General features: G+C 39.9%; 1 protein-coding gene across 6 annotated transcripts in view; it reads right to left on the reverse strand.

The window, feature by feature from the left end:
• The window catches only part of SBF2 (SET binding factor 2), a 2,080,461-nt gene that overhangs the window by 885,627 nt on the left and 1,178,955 nt on the right, over positions 1 to 15,879 (reverse strand). For all 6 annotated transcript variants that reach the window (XM_085648170.1, XM_085648169.1, XM_085648168.1 and 3 more), the window contains exon 17: positions 8,892 to 8,960. In XM_085648170.1, coding sequence (XP_085504296.1) covers positions 8,892 to 8,960 — 69 coding nt within the window. The remainder of the gene's footprint in view (positions 1 to 8,891; positions 8,961 to 15,879) is intronic.

Consider the following 15,879-nt stretch of genomic DNA (forward strand, 5'->3'; position numbering starts at 1 on the left):
GGGGGATCAACATTCATAATGCTTCCCCTTATCCAAGTGATCTCTATTCTAAGAACTTCTGGGTGCACCAACTAAATACTAGCCAGATGCATTTGTCGGCTTGCTCATTGTATGTTGCCCTATATTTGAAGGACTGCAGGGTGTGTGACTCTACATTTCATTAACAAAAGTTCCACCTCAAATTACAATCTAGTGTTCATTTCCCTGATTCTTTCTTTTAAGTGCCACAGAGGGTCTGTGACACATCACCAAACATGGTCCCTTTATAACCTATTTGTATACCTTCTATCCACCCTCCGTGCTCTACATTCTGTGCATTTACTCCACTAACCCTTCCTCTCACACAACAAATCCCTAGCTGGTGTCCTGTCACTCACCCTAACCATGATCAGTGCTTTTCCTTCACTCGCCCTATAGCCCTAAAAACCCTACCTGGCATCATGCCACCATCCCAACCCATTTGCTGTGCATTCCCTTGACCTATAAAGTTAGAACTGCAGTATGCACTCCAGACATTAACATCAGAGAGCTGGTGGTAGTCAGCGTGGGTCTGCAGTACACACTGATAGGGGAGATGATGGCTGGTGGTGCAGAGCCATTATCCAGATTCCTATGCCTCCTTCCTGTATCTAGTGCATTCTTGCAGGAGGGGACGGACAGGCATCCGTGAGAGCATAGGTACCAGGGCCCATTGCTTCTGTGCTCTAATATGAGAGCAGTGAAAAAATTTTTTTTTTTACTCTTCTCAAGTTAAAGCAGTGAACAACTGGGGCTTGCAATCAGTGTTCCGATACAACCAATCATTTCTATATGGCCCACAAACCCTTATTACCTGAAGTAAAAATTACCTGCTGTTAGAGGAGAGCACATACAAACTAACCAAGCATTTTCCTCCTACCATGCAAGCATCTGCCCAACACAACATTGTAGCTACTCTTATCTAATAATGCTTTTTGCCTTAAATGGCATGGCATGCTTCATCAGATCCATATGCTCAACACTATCCTAAATAAATTATGAAAAATGCAGCATCTGCCCTCACCCCCCCAAACCTACTTGTCAAGCTCTTTTTCATTAAAAGTGCCCCTTCCCCATTGCAACACAGGCATTCCTCCTCACAGCATATAGATTTAAAGTACTTTAGATGTTCTGGTGTGATTGTAATGGCTTTAACTTTCAATGAGTGAACCTTTCAGAGCCCTCCAATACTGCTCTGGTGTTCTATGAAAACACAACGCCACCAGGCATCACGCTGTCAACTTCTCTTTTATTTCTTCAGGCATACTGTGAGAAAAGACCAATTAACAGTACAAACCAATACAACTTAGGACCTAGGAAGGTCCCTGCATGACTTCTCTGCAATGGCGATTCTATGAACCAGCTTCTAAGCCCTTAGGATACAGCAAAAAGACCTTGTATTTATCCACGATGCCCTGGGAACTACAACAGCAACCTCAAAGAGCACACGATAAGAAAGCCAAGCCTAGTTCCATTTATGTTTCTTAAACAGTAACTAATTCAATATTTATTACATTTTCACACCAATGAGAACAAATTAATTACCATCCGAATTTCCTTCTCTTGGAGAAACTGTCTAATCGCAGATTCCGCACTAACTGAATTGTTCCCCAGACATCAGACTTGATTCCGAAAATTTTCAGCAGTACCATTATGCACAAGTAAGTGCATTGAACAGCTCCACAACTACAGTGTTCCGCTCCAGAAGTGATGTGTGGAGTTGTATATAGGTGCCACCCATGTACACGGTTATCAGTTGCTTTCTGAGCAGTCCTTGCTCTGAGACGCAGAGCCAAATTGCAGATTTTCTTTGACCAGTGTGAAGATTTCTAAAGTAGGATCTGTATAGATGGAAAAAAAGTTCAGTTCACAGAACAGGGAGAATCAGAGAGGAATCTGTGGTTAGAGTCTCTACCGGAAAAGGCGTTACAAGGGTAAGTAGCTTGTTCTTCTGATAAAGACTTCTAATGGTAGATCCATCACCCTTTGCACATTCATCACATTTTGAATAGATACCAAAGCAGTACCATCTAGGAAGTGGGTCTGTGAACTGGCTCAAACCAGAAAGTCCTGCAGGAAAAAGAGGGCAAAATGCTCATTTCGATGAACATTGATGTCTATGCAGTAATACTTCATGAATTTATGGTGTGGCGCCCATGTAGCAGCCTGGCAAATGTCCAGAACAAGCACTCTGAATACGAAAGCAGTGGCAGCAAGCTCAAAACTAGTGGAATGAGCATGCAATCACTCCTGAGGCTGCTTTTTAGCAAATGCATAGCAGATTTTAATGCAGAGTATGATCTAACGGGAGACAGTCCTCTTCTGCACTGCCTTGCGCATTTTCGCTCCTGCAAATCCAATGCACAGCTGATCATCTGGCATGCTCTAGTATGATCAACGTAAAAACTAAGAGCCCTTCGGATTTAACTGATGGAGTATTGCCTCCTCTTTAGAAGGGTGAGGTTGAGCAAAGAACATTAGGAGGCTGATGTTTTGCCAGACGTAAAAAGGAAGTCAAAACAGGAGGTAAAAGGAAGCTTGGCTCCTAAAAACCAGTTTGTCTTGGTAGAACACGGTGTATGGCAGGTTGATGGAAGGGCTTGCAGCTCTCTCACCCGCTGCACCGATGTTATGGCGACGAGGAAGGCTGTCTTGAGGGTAAGAAGCCATAGAGGAAAGCTGTGCACCGGTTCAAAGGGAGTATACATAAGGAACCCCAGACCCAAATTTACGTCCCACTGGGGGACAATGCATGAAAAAGGAGGAAAATTATGTTACAAACCTTTCAAAAACCATATCACAGCACGTGATTAAAACAAAAAAGATTGATCCAGCAATCCTAAAAAAAAAAAAAAAAAAAAAAACCAGAAAGATACCCTTTAACTGTACCCAAAGCAAAGCCTTGCTGTGCTTCGGACAGCGTAAAAAACAACATTTCGGAAAGTTTCGAAAAACTGGACCAATCTTGCAAGTGCCGAACAAAGTTACACACCTGTCCTGACAACAAGTATACACAGATTTAGTCTAGAGGCGCCTGGCTGAAATCCACCACTTCGGGAAGAAGGTCAAAAGAAGTCAACTGCTGCTGCGCAATCACCAAGAATGAAGGTAGAGCGGCACAGTTTCAGATGCAGGACCCTGCCCTGCTGCTGTGACAGGGGATCTTCCCGTAGGGCAGCCTGAATGGTCGAAAGATGCTCATGCCCAGGAGTTTGGGGTACTAAACAGTCTTTGCAAAATCTGGTTCCACTAGGATGATTTGGGGCCAGTCATTCCTGATCTTCTTCAGAACTTGGGGCAGGAGAGGTATCAGCGGAAAGGCATACAGGAATCCCAAGTTCCACTCTAGGCGGAATGTGTCTCCAAGCGAGAGATGCCTTGGAAACTCCAATGCGCAAAAGAGTTGACACTGTGCATTTTCGGCGGTGGCCAAAAGATCTAGCTAAGTTTCCCCCCATTTGCCAAAGAAACCCCGCGCCACATACGGTAATAACTTCCACTTTCCATCCGCTAGGCATTGATGGCTGAGTTTATCCAACCTGCAGTTTAGAGATCCCGCCAGGTGTTAAACAACCATGAAAATGTGCTGGCATTCAAGCTACTTCTAAAAGGTGCACAGCCTCCTGACACAGAGTCCACGACACACTCTGCCTTGCTTGTTGCAGTACCACATGGCAGTGGTGTTGTCTGAACACCTACACTGGCCTCCATTTGATTTTTTATAAGGAGGCTTTCAACTGCAAGCGTCCCCAACCTGGCAGCGATGCCTCAGTCATCATTGTCTGCTCTGGATGGGATGGGGGAGGGGTCTGCTGCTGACCTAAGTGCGGTCCAGCATCCACCACTGTAGATCTTTTGTGGTCTCCTCTGAAATCTGGACCATATTGGAAAGATACACCTAGTGCTGTGCCCACTGGAACTTCAGATTCCACTGCAGAGCCCGCATTTTACAACTGTGTGCTTGAACAACAGAATGCAGGAGGTCATCAGTCCCAGTAGCCTCAGAGTCTTCCACACTGAGATGCCGGACAGAGGCTGAAACATTGAGATCATATTCCAAATATCCCGGATTCTCTTCTCCTAGGGACAGCAGCAAAACTGCACCATATCCAGAATCAGTCTACTAAAGTGAAGAGTCTGTGGAGTAAAGTGTGACTTCAGCATGTTGATAGTGAACCCAAATGTTGATGGTCATCTGTCAGCCATTCAGAGGGTGGTGAAAGATGCGTCTGGGTTTTGAAAAATTGGTTAAGCATAACCCCGCTGAACATTGTGTTGGACCCAAACTTGTTTTAGCTAACTTGGGGTTGGTAGAAGCCAAACGGGATAAAGCTAAATACTGGTGAGCTCCACAAATACCTACCATTAACGAATGGAGGGCAAGTCTTGACTTGTGCATGGTAGCGGACAGGTGACGTATAAGGCCCAGGGCTGTCCTAAAAAGTTCTGGAAGATCTGCTCCCCATGGATTAAATATTATGGTCTGGAGGTTAAGGGAGATGAAGAGGGTGGGACTTTGTCGCCCGCAGGACCCAGGATAAAACCTTGACCGATGTACTGTTTGTTCCAAGTATGTGTAATCATGAGAACTGTGCAACTGCCCATGATTTCTCTTTGCGCCTAGTCTGCTCTCACGTATGCCCTGCGTCCACCGAGATAGTCTCTTTGTTGTATGCTTACCCTACATGGCCAATGTGGAATGCCATGCACTGTGAATTGTGTATTCATGCTTTGTTTTATGTTTTGTATTATTTGCAAAAAACAATAAAAATATATATTTTTTAAAAACATTGTGTTGGACCCACCTGCCTGAAGTTTTCGCCTGCCACCCTGGCAGAAAGATCCTGCCTCCACCAGGCTGTCTGACTGCCACAAAGGCATGCTAAAAAGGCATCCTACTATCCCTGTAGTTCTTACGATGGGTACCGGGGCCACAAAAGGGCTGGGCAGATTGTTGTACCTGTCAGGGCTGTTGGCATAATTGGGAGCCCCTGCCAAAGCCCCGGAGGGGACAAAACTGCTGGTTTGGCTGGCAAGCCCAAAGGGTCATGGAGAGAGCTATGGCCCTGCGATCAAAAAAGAGCTTCATGGCAGAGTTGGCTTTATCTCCAAACAGTCTGGACCATTGAATGGCATGCCCATAAGACTTGCCTGAACATCTCCTGAAAAGCCAGTAGATTACAATTATGCATGTATGCAAATGGCCACACTAGTGCCAATTGCCATACCAAATCAGTAAGTGGTATCCAGTTTACAGTAGATGGTGTACTTGGCTGCATTACAACAATCCTGCAGGCCTGAGAAAGTGTAGTCTTGGCTTCTTCCATAGTCAATACTTGGGTCACAGAGTCTCACAAGGCATGAGAATAATGGCATAGCAGGCAGCTGGCGTTCAAGTAAAAAGAAGAGCCAAACTTTTAGAAGAGAAAACCCTCTTATCATAGGTCTCTATCCTCTTCGACTCCCAGTCAAAGGGTGTAGTGGGAAAAGAGTTTGGTTGCACTCTGCTGGTCGAAGCCTACACCACAAGGCTTTTTAGAGCAGGGTCCTGAGTGAGGAAGGCAGGGTCGTCTGGCTCAGGGCAATGGCATCGAGTGATCTGGCGATGCACAGGTGGGTATGAGCACTGTGCGGCCCAGGTACCAAATAGCATACCCTTCATTAAATGGGAGCAGGGCCTCAGAACTCAACTGGCCAGGCTCAAACACCTCAGTCAGAATGTTGGTTTGAACCTCCTGATAGGGGAGATGAAGATCAAAGACAGCCGCCGACCTTCGCCTAATCATAATGAAAGAGGTACTCTCTTCTGTGACAGGTTGTGGTGGGGAGGAAACAAGGCCAGTGTCTGGGAAAGTATTCTAACCAATGGCATCCTGAAGAACCTCATACCAGTTTTCCTCTGAATACAGTAGGATAATCTCATCTCTGGTGCCACAGCTTCCACTATCTGAATCTGTGAGGAAAAGTTTATGAAGAACCTGAGCCCTACCAGGAGGTAGAGGCATTGTATCCGAGTCAGAAGGGTGGTAAAAAGGTTGTGACTCAGAAAGAGGAGCTTGTGGCCTCGATCGAGGTCAGAGTGGCTCCGTCTTGGCATCAGACAGTGCTATAGGTTGTCCGTCATCATCCAGAGGCAACAGCATAAGTGTCAGTGGACCGCATTTTGGTGTGGGGTATGGCACCGTGGGTGGTAGTGAAGCTGGTCCAAAGCCCTGAGCGAACCCAGAGGGCCCAGCTGGGGCCTACCTTTAGACCTCAAGCAGAGTCCTATGATGCTTCCCCACAAAGAGCTTACCTTCCTGATCTCGAATTGCCTTGAGGCACTATCACTGCAGGCCTTTTAGCTGTGAACCGGCCATATTCACAACAGGCAAACAACATGTGGATCACTCACATACATTTGTGGCATTCCCTACAGGGTTTAAACACTGTTGTGTTGGAATGTCACATACTTTTCTTGCACACAGAAGAATTTAGCCAATTTAGAGACTCAATGAGATGAGGGGTAGCTCTGGATCCGTGTCTGTTGGCATGGAAAGACAGGAACTGATGTCAGCAGACATGGATACGCTTGTATAGGCCTGCACACGTAACATCCAACACAGAACAATTTTGACATGTAGCTGCCAGCACTACTTGCAGGAGCGCAGAGGTACTGCTAAACATTTTCCAGATACAGTCTGACACCTGGGGGAATATTCAAAATGTGAGGAACGTGTGGTTAGAAATCCGTATCAGAAAATTAATGTTGAATATTCTGCACTCCTTACAAAGAACTACTTCATGAGGAGAGAAGGTATAACTACTACTATGCCAGTTGTGAGGCTATTCATAGGCCTACGTAAGGGAAGCCTTCTTGATCCTCATAACGCTCCTTCTAAATACTACTCATCGTCTCAGACTGCCTGCATTGTATAATTTCTGGGGCATGTACTTCTGCTTTTGTTACCTAGAGCTTCTCTCATCTACCCAGTCGTAAGATTCTGGCAATTAAATGAAAAGCACTACTCTACAGTCAATTAGTCTGAGAACAGTATCAACTGCAGTTTTTCTCATTCATTCTCTCATTCATACGATCCCATCTTAAGGACTTGTGGGTGTAGTCCAAGTGCCCTAACTTCTTGAAGGATCTATGTTGGTGTTTGTCGTTAGATAGCTTTTCAGACAACGGTCTGTGAGGAGCCCCTATGAGAGGTCTTCGTATCAATGCTCTAGGTTGCCTTCTCAGGATTCCTAATCCATTCTGTTAATTTAGATATTTGAAATAGTGCAAACCTAGCTGCAGCAAGTGGTGGAGGATATTTTTCTTTTGCTTAAGGCGCATCTCCTATAGGAGGCACTGTACACAGAACAGTACTGAGTGTACTGGGGTGCAGTGGAAACCAGATTATAGAGCAGAGAAATGGCTGTGGAGTGGGCTGGGGACGAGTAACTGGGACAAATCACTTTTTAGATCTAATGTTTATGCAATACACACTACAAACAATTATTTTACACATTTACAATTCAAGACACACTGAAAAAGATTCTGACAAATGTTCCATTTCCATCGGTTTCAGAAGGCACAGTTGTAGGAATTGATCTACAGTGGGAATCCATCTGCTCCCCTGCTAGCAGGCCAACCACTTGAATATTACTTACCATAGATCTTCTGTTTGCAACATTCGCCCTGTGTTCCTCTAGTTTATCTGATCTAATGGATTCCCCCACCTAGTTGTTAGTGCAGGTAACGCCACTATTAGCACTGCAGTTCTGATTCCAACATTAGTCATACTGCTGTAACAATACAATTGTTGCTTGATGAAGTGACAAGAAGGCCCTATCACGATTTAGTGGGAATCTGTACAGTGACAGCATGCCATCAAAACAGCTCCAGAGTACTACAACAGACACTTGGAAAGAACTGCTTGTTGGCAAACAGACGTGATATTGGGACATCCAGGTCATTAAAGATTTATGGAAGCACATTTCCCCAATGGTCACAGGTGATTTCCAAAGTATGGCTGCCTGAAACAAGAAGACTGTTCTCTTTTTAGACTTTGGGAAATAGACAGGATAGCAATCTTACACCCAACTACCACAGAGAATGACACTAAGAATAATTGGTAAGAATGGTTAAGCTTATCGGTTTAAAGAACTGGACGGTCCCTCAACTGCAAAACATGATGTTATCTGCTGGCTTTCACAATGTCTCTGCAGGAATTTCATCAGAAATACATTTTTAGAAGTTATACATGTATTAGAGTTTGGACAGTATAACAACAGTGATAGCTGAGACTTAATGACCGAACATCGAAAATGTAAAGACAAGGCCCTACTTCCAGGTGGTAAGAAAAATCCAGGGAAAACTGCGCTAGAACGAAAGCATAGGTGTAAAGAGATATTAATTATGAGTGTAAGTCCTCAGCCAGGGCAAGCATGCCAAGTCTCAGGTCCTCTGGCCAGTGGACCAAGGGGACGGGTGCTGAGCAAAAATGTCCAACTCTACTCTTTGCTAAATTCTGTGATCTATCACAAACAAGCTTGGTGGTAACTAAAGGTAAATTACCAGTGACTAAGGAACTCTTCACTGGACAGCAAACTGACATGTCGATCTCTTCAGTCCTAACCTACGTCTGTTCCTTCATAAACCTTCAAACTTCTGAACTCAATTTGTGAAATGGCCAGGCTGAATTTTTGTTTAATAGGGAGTCTCCTTCCTCCTTGTAAATAAGTGTTCCATGTACAAATAGAAACCTGCTAAAGTGAAATACATCAGTGCTTATTAGGAATCTTCAAATGTATAATTACAATAGAAACTTAATATGAAAAAAAGTAACCGTTAATTAGCTATTTTTCGTATTTAACCACTCTGATTACGAACACCTACTTACCCTATAAAATGCAGTTGTTAATGGAAGTAACTGGGCTGCAATGCTGTATTCCTCTGAACAGGAGCAATCCTACAGGAAAAAGAGAACAGTGAGTAAAACTATTCATAGTTTCAATGTAAGTTGAAAAGAGCTAAATTATTTAAGCTATTTACCAATATTCATTCTATGCAATGGTGCACACAATAAGCATGAGATGTGTCTAGAGAAAATCACCAACAATTATAACATTCAATGTTACACTAAGACACTTCATTTTTCAGCCACATATCATTGCAAACTTCGCACTAATTCCATTAAATGTTTGCTTTTAGTCACATGCACACACCCGCAAAAGGCGGAGTAAAGGCTGTGAAAGAAATGATCGTGATTGGGCAAAAAATACCTCAAACTAAACAAATGACAATCGTGCAAAATCCATTGTTTGCAAAGTGCTGTATGTCGACGTATAATTCTAATATTTGTACAAATGCATTTTAGCATTTGAATTTGCACAGTGGCTGGCCTGTTCTGCCTCAAACATTACTGTTCAGTTGGCTTTTCAGCAATACACAAATTGCGTCTGCAATCCAATTTTCTTTGCACCGGAAAGACAGATGGTAAAGGGTGTTACAGTTGACTTGGAGCAACACTCGTAATTTACAATATGCCTTTTAGAAGTTTAAAGTTTGATATTGTTTTTGCATGCACTCTTTTAATCTTGACTTTAAAATGCATCTTTTACTGCAAGTAAAAAGAATGGCTTAAGACTGATACATCGGTCATTGAATGGTCAGTAACTATATCCAAAAAGTTCTAAGAGAACCTCTCAATTTACTTATGGTGGTGGTTGATAATAACAGGATTGTTAAAGTCAAAACCCCCAAATAGTAAGATTCCCGTATGAAAAGCAGGAGAGAATATCTTATATTAGATTTATCCCAAAACTGAAAGGATTTACAAAATCAATTTCAACCCCCTTCTAATAAAGGGATCACACAATCTGATAGCTGTGTGCAGTAGTTAGTAAGCTTGGAAACCAGAAATTAGAGATGTAATGCTTTTATTTTAAATTATGCTTATTCTCTTAAGTAGATTTTCCTCATTTGACAACATTTATCATTCCTAATATAGTAGGTGTACAGACAGAATATCGAGTTGTGAAGTCAGTGATATCGTTTGTATAAATACAGTTGTTAATAATAGCGATATTTATATTAGTGTTCTGTATTTTAGTATGTATGCTAAAAGTATGTGATCTAATTTTTTTGTATAAGTATAGCTGTTTTTTTAATGTATGTGAGAAATTTTTAGAAGTGATTAATTTTATGTTAATTAAATTTTGTGTATTTTAGTTCTGTAGCGGGTTGTGCATTTATAGGGGAATAGGGTGGGAAGTAATTTAATTATAATAAAGTAAATAATAATTTGTATTTGTTAGTATTTAGAGTAAAAAAAAATATTAATTGGTGATTATTTTTTATTAATTTATTAATTGATAATTATGTTAATTGTGTTATATTTTAGGAGCAGGGTTGTGGGTTTATAGGGGAATACGGTGGGAAGTAATTTAATTATAATAAAGTAATTATTAATTTGTATTTATTACTATTTATAATTAATTTTTTATGAATTACTTTTTAATTGGTTATCACATTTTATTAATTAATGAATAGATAATTATGTTAATTGTGTTACTTGTTTTAGGAGTGGGTTGTCGATTTATAGGGGAATAGGGTGGGAAGTAATTTAATTATAATAAAGTAATTAATACATTTTATCTATTAGTATTTATAATTATTTTTTATAACTTAATCATTTGGTGATCAATTTGTATTAATTAATTGATAATTATGTTAATTGTGTTATTTTTGTTAGAAGCAGGTTGTAGGTTTATAGGGGAATAGGGTGTGAAGTAATTTAATTTGAATAAAGTAATTCATAATTTGTATTTATTAGTACTTATTTTATATTTCCATTGTATAGTGTTTGTGGTAATTCATTTATTAATTAATTATTAATTGTTTGATAATTGTAATTAATTGGTAATTATGTTAATTGTGTCAAATATGTAGGAGTTGTTTGTGCGTTTATAGGGGAATATGGTGTGAAGTAATTTATTTAATAATCATTAATAATAAATTTTTTGATTATAATGAATTTATATTAAATATAGTGATTTGTTAGTAACATTTTTGTTAAACTTTTATAAATTAATGTTTGTAGTTATTTTTTAGTACTTTTTAACATTAAAATATTTTTCTATCTTGTAATTTTTTATATTTTTAATTTTTGTGTTAACAATTTTTGTATTGTATTTAGTATTTTATTTCTTTTAATTTTAATTTTCGGGAAATGTAAATTTTAACCCTCTGCTATCCAACACTTTCCCTACTGTTGCACTCAATGGAGTGGGAAAAGTAATTTCTACCCCTCCGCTTTCCAACACTTTCCCTACTGTTGCACTCTCTGGAGTGGGAATAGTATTTTTTACCCCTCCGCTATCCAACACTTTCCCTACTGTTGCACTCACTGGAGTGGGAATAGTAATTTTTACCCCTCAGCTATCCAAAACTTTCCCTACTTTTGCACTCTCTAGAGTGGGAATAGCAATTTTTACCATTTGGTATCCAACACTTTCCCTACTGTTGCACTCACTGGAGTGGGAATAGTAATTTTGTCCCCTCTGATATCTAACACTTTCCCTACTGTTGCACTCTCTGGAGTGGGAATAGTAATTTTTACACCTACGCTATCCAACACTTACCCTACTGTTGCACTCACTGAAGTGGGAATAGTAATTTTTACCCCTACGCTATCCAACACTTTCCCTACTGTTGCACTCTCTGGAGTGGGAATAGTAATTTTTACACCTACGCTATCCAACACCTGCTCTACTGTTGCACGCTCTGGAGTGGAAATAGTAATTTTCTCCCCTCCGCTATCCAACACTTTCCATACTGTTGCACTCATTGGAGAGGGAATAGTAATTTTTACCACTACGCTATCCAACACTTTCCCTACTGTTGTACTCACTGAAGTTGGAATAGTCATTTTTACCCCTACGCTATCCAACACTTTCCCTACTGTTGCAGTAATTGCAGTGGGAATAGTACATTTCTACCTTTACGCTATTCAACAATTTTCCTGCTGTTGCACTCAATGGAGTGCAAAATCTAAGTTTAAAAATTTATAAATATTTTAGTAATTTATTTTATAATATAATTGTATGTCATAGATGTATGTATATATATGTGATCAAGGCTCGGAGGAGCCGAAACGTTATGGCGGCAGAAAGGCACAAAATAAAATAATCAGCACTGAACTTTTGGTCCGTGTCCGTTTATGCTGTGACGGTGTGGAGTGGCGTTCGCAGCAGCTTTACGGATCTACTCATATATATATATATATATATATATTTTTTTTTTATCGTTAATTTTTATATATTGTTGTTTTAAAATAAATGAAAGTTATTAGTTTAATTATTTTAAAGTAAATATACATTTATATATTAAATTTTATATATGTAGGTTTACATTTTCAATTACATCTATTATATATTTTTTAATGTATATTATATCCAAGTAATTTTTTTTAGTTCATTTTATAATATGTTTTTTCACAATTTTCTTCATATTTTAAATAAAACTATTTTGGACAACGATATTTTTTACATCTATATATTTTTTTCGATATTTTTGTCATTTACTTTTCAAAGATAGATGTCGATATTTTGACTATCGATATTTTTACATCGATATTTGTGTATGTAGATACTTCTGTCTTCGATATGTCAGTGATTCATATAATATGCATTTTGGATAGTGGACCCTAGAGGACAAACATCTGGGTCTTTCTTGGGTACATGTGCGGAACCACAGCAGAATAGGAGAGCTAGCATTTCACTAGACAACTTAATCAATGGGGCAATATATCAAAGTCCTGCAGTCCTTTTCTACAGACCTCCCGAACCATAGCCTAAAATGATGCACAAGAGTTTCTGGCAGGGTCCACGTCATTGTCTCTGCCTCGATCTTTAGCCAAGAACTATCTTAACTACTAAGTGAGCCCTCCTGAGTCAACTCTCCCTCGTAAGGAAACCAAAGAAAGTGAGCTGCTGAAACTAGCTTACAGTCAAATATAAGATGCCATTTTGGTAATAATCAGCTATTGTTAAATGCCTTGAAATTCTTGACAGCATTTATATGTATTGCTCTAAAAACTGGAAAAATAAGCACTTTTCTGTCACTCAACACTAGGGCTATCAAAGTACCTTGGGCATTTGCAACAGCTATCTTGGAATACATTTTCGTTTGCATCAAGAAAAAACATTCCAAGCTGGTCATTTCCCATGCCTAAACACACAAAGGATATGCTGGAATGATTTTTCTATTGCTTTAAGGAATTTAACTTGCTGCCACACATGCAAGTACACAGCATCCGTCTTTGAATTCTATTTAAGCAAAATAAAAACAAAAAAGTATTTTTCAGAACTCTCTGTGCAGGCTATGAAATGGATTCTGGTGTCGACATTGGTTCATTTAATCCCCAACAGATGTGGTTGAGAGTTGGAAAATATCTGTGTTTCGCCTCACCACTATATGATTGAAGGCTGGGAATTATTTATTCCACACAAAAGCGCAGTGGTTATGTTGAGCATAGACTACACTATTTGGGTATTCTGAAGGAATTTTGAGGATATGAACTTCTTTTAAGTTTATATACCCTGAAGAAGTTCAGTAGAACGAAACACGTTGGCTGTGGTTGTGATAAATTTTATGCAACAAGCGAATTTCTGGAATCTAATAAAGAAGAAACTTTACTGCCTGGATCAGCCTTTTTAATTATTGTATACTTCTTTAGGTGTGCTCTGTTGTATTTTTAGTATGTTTTCTTCTGTTTTGCAGCAGTACAATTAGACAGTGGTCCTGCACAGAATGTGCACCAAATTGGCAATAAGAGACCGTTTTGGATGTGCCATCCTATACCTAGCTGCTATGTTAGTTGTTTAATGTCACACACGTTCTTCAGCCTCACTTTAGAGTAGGACACAGTCCCACCATCCTCAAAGCACTAGGGTACGAGTCTTCAGCTCTGTTGTGTGTCTGCAAGTGGAACCCGATTTTCTCAATTCAACACAAGAGAAGTGAATCACTCCAGGCCACATCGGGACAGATGCTGGAAATCCAACATCAATTTGGCATAGAGTCAATGCCTTCTATTACACTTGTGTGCTGACTTTCTAGCACCCACGTCTCTCTCTGGATGTACAGGAGGTAAAATAGGGGAGCTCACAGAAATGAAAAATATGTAGTGGTGCATTGGCTTGTTGACCACCAAGTTGGAATTTTAAAGGTACCTTGAGCCAAAGGATAGTTTGGCTTCACAATAGCAGTGTTCTTTTAATGAGAGATAATGGAATTGATAGTTCATATTTCGGTGTACAGTTGGGAATAGGGCTGAAAGGATTGTATAAGGATCAAAAACAGACATGATTTATTGGCATTCATGACAGAGGTGTTCGATCAGGTCTACAGGGAATGGAGAAAGAGACCGAGCTGTTAAAATATTAGTAGGGAATTGTACGAACAAAAGCCTACATGAGAATTCTATCACTAATAGGGAATTGCCATTTCAGGGAGATTATCTGATAATCTAATTATTCAGTGGGGAAAATGGAAGGTAGGGGGTCGACATGAAGTGGGTAGTCTGGCTCTTCACTGTCTTGAGTAGAAATGTAATATTTCTCCAAACATTGTGACTACCTCTTTAACTGCAAGCTGTGCTGGGTAGAGCTTGAAAGAACAATCTGCTGAATGCAGTGTGCCATATTCCAACATGCATATTATTTTAGTCTAATATCATACCATAGTTGATTGGGAATATTACAACTGGTTATTCATCACGACATCATAGTAATAAGAACAATAGAATCCTTAAGATAAATGGGAGGACAATAGGCAGAGCTCTCCTTAGGAGGGAAATGCTTAAAGGCTGACACTAATTACTAGTACTACTACTGACTAATGATGATAACAAGGTAAAGTGTAGTCTGGAATCAGCCTATAAGTGGAGTTTGGCCTGAGTACTTCTTTCTTTTGAACTAGAACAGGCTCACAGAAGGAATGGTTGCTAACCTGTAATCCTCGATCTTTCTCAGGGAAATCAGCATTGAAGTCGTAAGTCCTGAAAAGTCTCGCCCATGTGAGGAAATCCTGAAGCACTTCTTGACAATATATCACCTTAAGTGGAGATGTTCACCTTTCTTCAGTAAGACGTGGAGAAACTCTTAAGACAATAATGTTTTGAAGCATATAAGGTAGGCTATATTGGCCAGTTGCTTCAGATTGCGATTTAAAATAAGGTAACAAATATATATATATTTATATATATAATTCAGAAGAATTCAGCCAGTTACGTCGTACTCCTGCCTGCAAGTCGTCGATGCCAGCCATGGCGGCAGAAGCCACATAAATCACAAAGAAACCAAATCCCAATCGGGAAGGAGGCGGCACACCCGTATCAGCCAAGGAAATGTATTTAAACAAAAACAACGCGTTTCAGCCGCACAAGCCTTTGTCGACTATGCGGCTGAAACGCATTGTTTTTGTTTAAATAAATTTCCTTGGCTTATACGGGTGTGCCGCCTCCTTCCCGATTGGGATTTAGTTTCTTTGTGATATATATATATATTCACAAATAGTTTTTGTCAATGTCAAAAACTGACAAGAACGGAGCTGACTCAGATGCGGTTATTTTACTTCGCGTTTCGGTCGTCCAAGCGACATTGTTTACATGTTACATTTTCAAAATAAGGACTGCCCTTTATCCACTGGAATCTAACTAGTATCAAAGAAAGACTCCTGACAACTCTTCAAAAAGAACGAAATTCAAAAGTAAGTTCATAATTTTGGCATTGTGAATCATAACAAAATTAAATACAATACTCATTGATTACTGACATTACCTCATGTCAAAAACATATTATAGATAGGTTACATCAATTTTGTTG

The sequence above is a fragment of the Triturus cristatus genome, chromosome 3_2 (genome assembly GCF_964204655.1).
Source record: "Triturus cristatus chromosome 3_2, aTriCri1.1, whole genome shotgun sequence".
Lineage (NCBI taxonomy): Eukaryota > Metazoa > Chordata > Amphibia > Caudata > Salamandridae > Triturus > Triturus cristatus.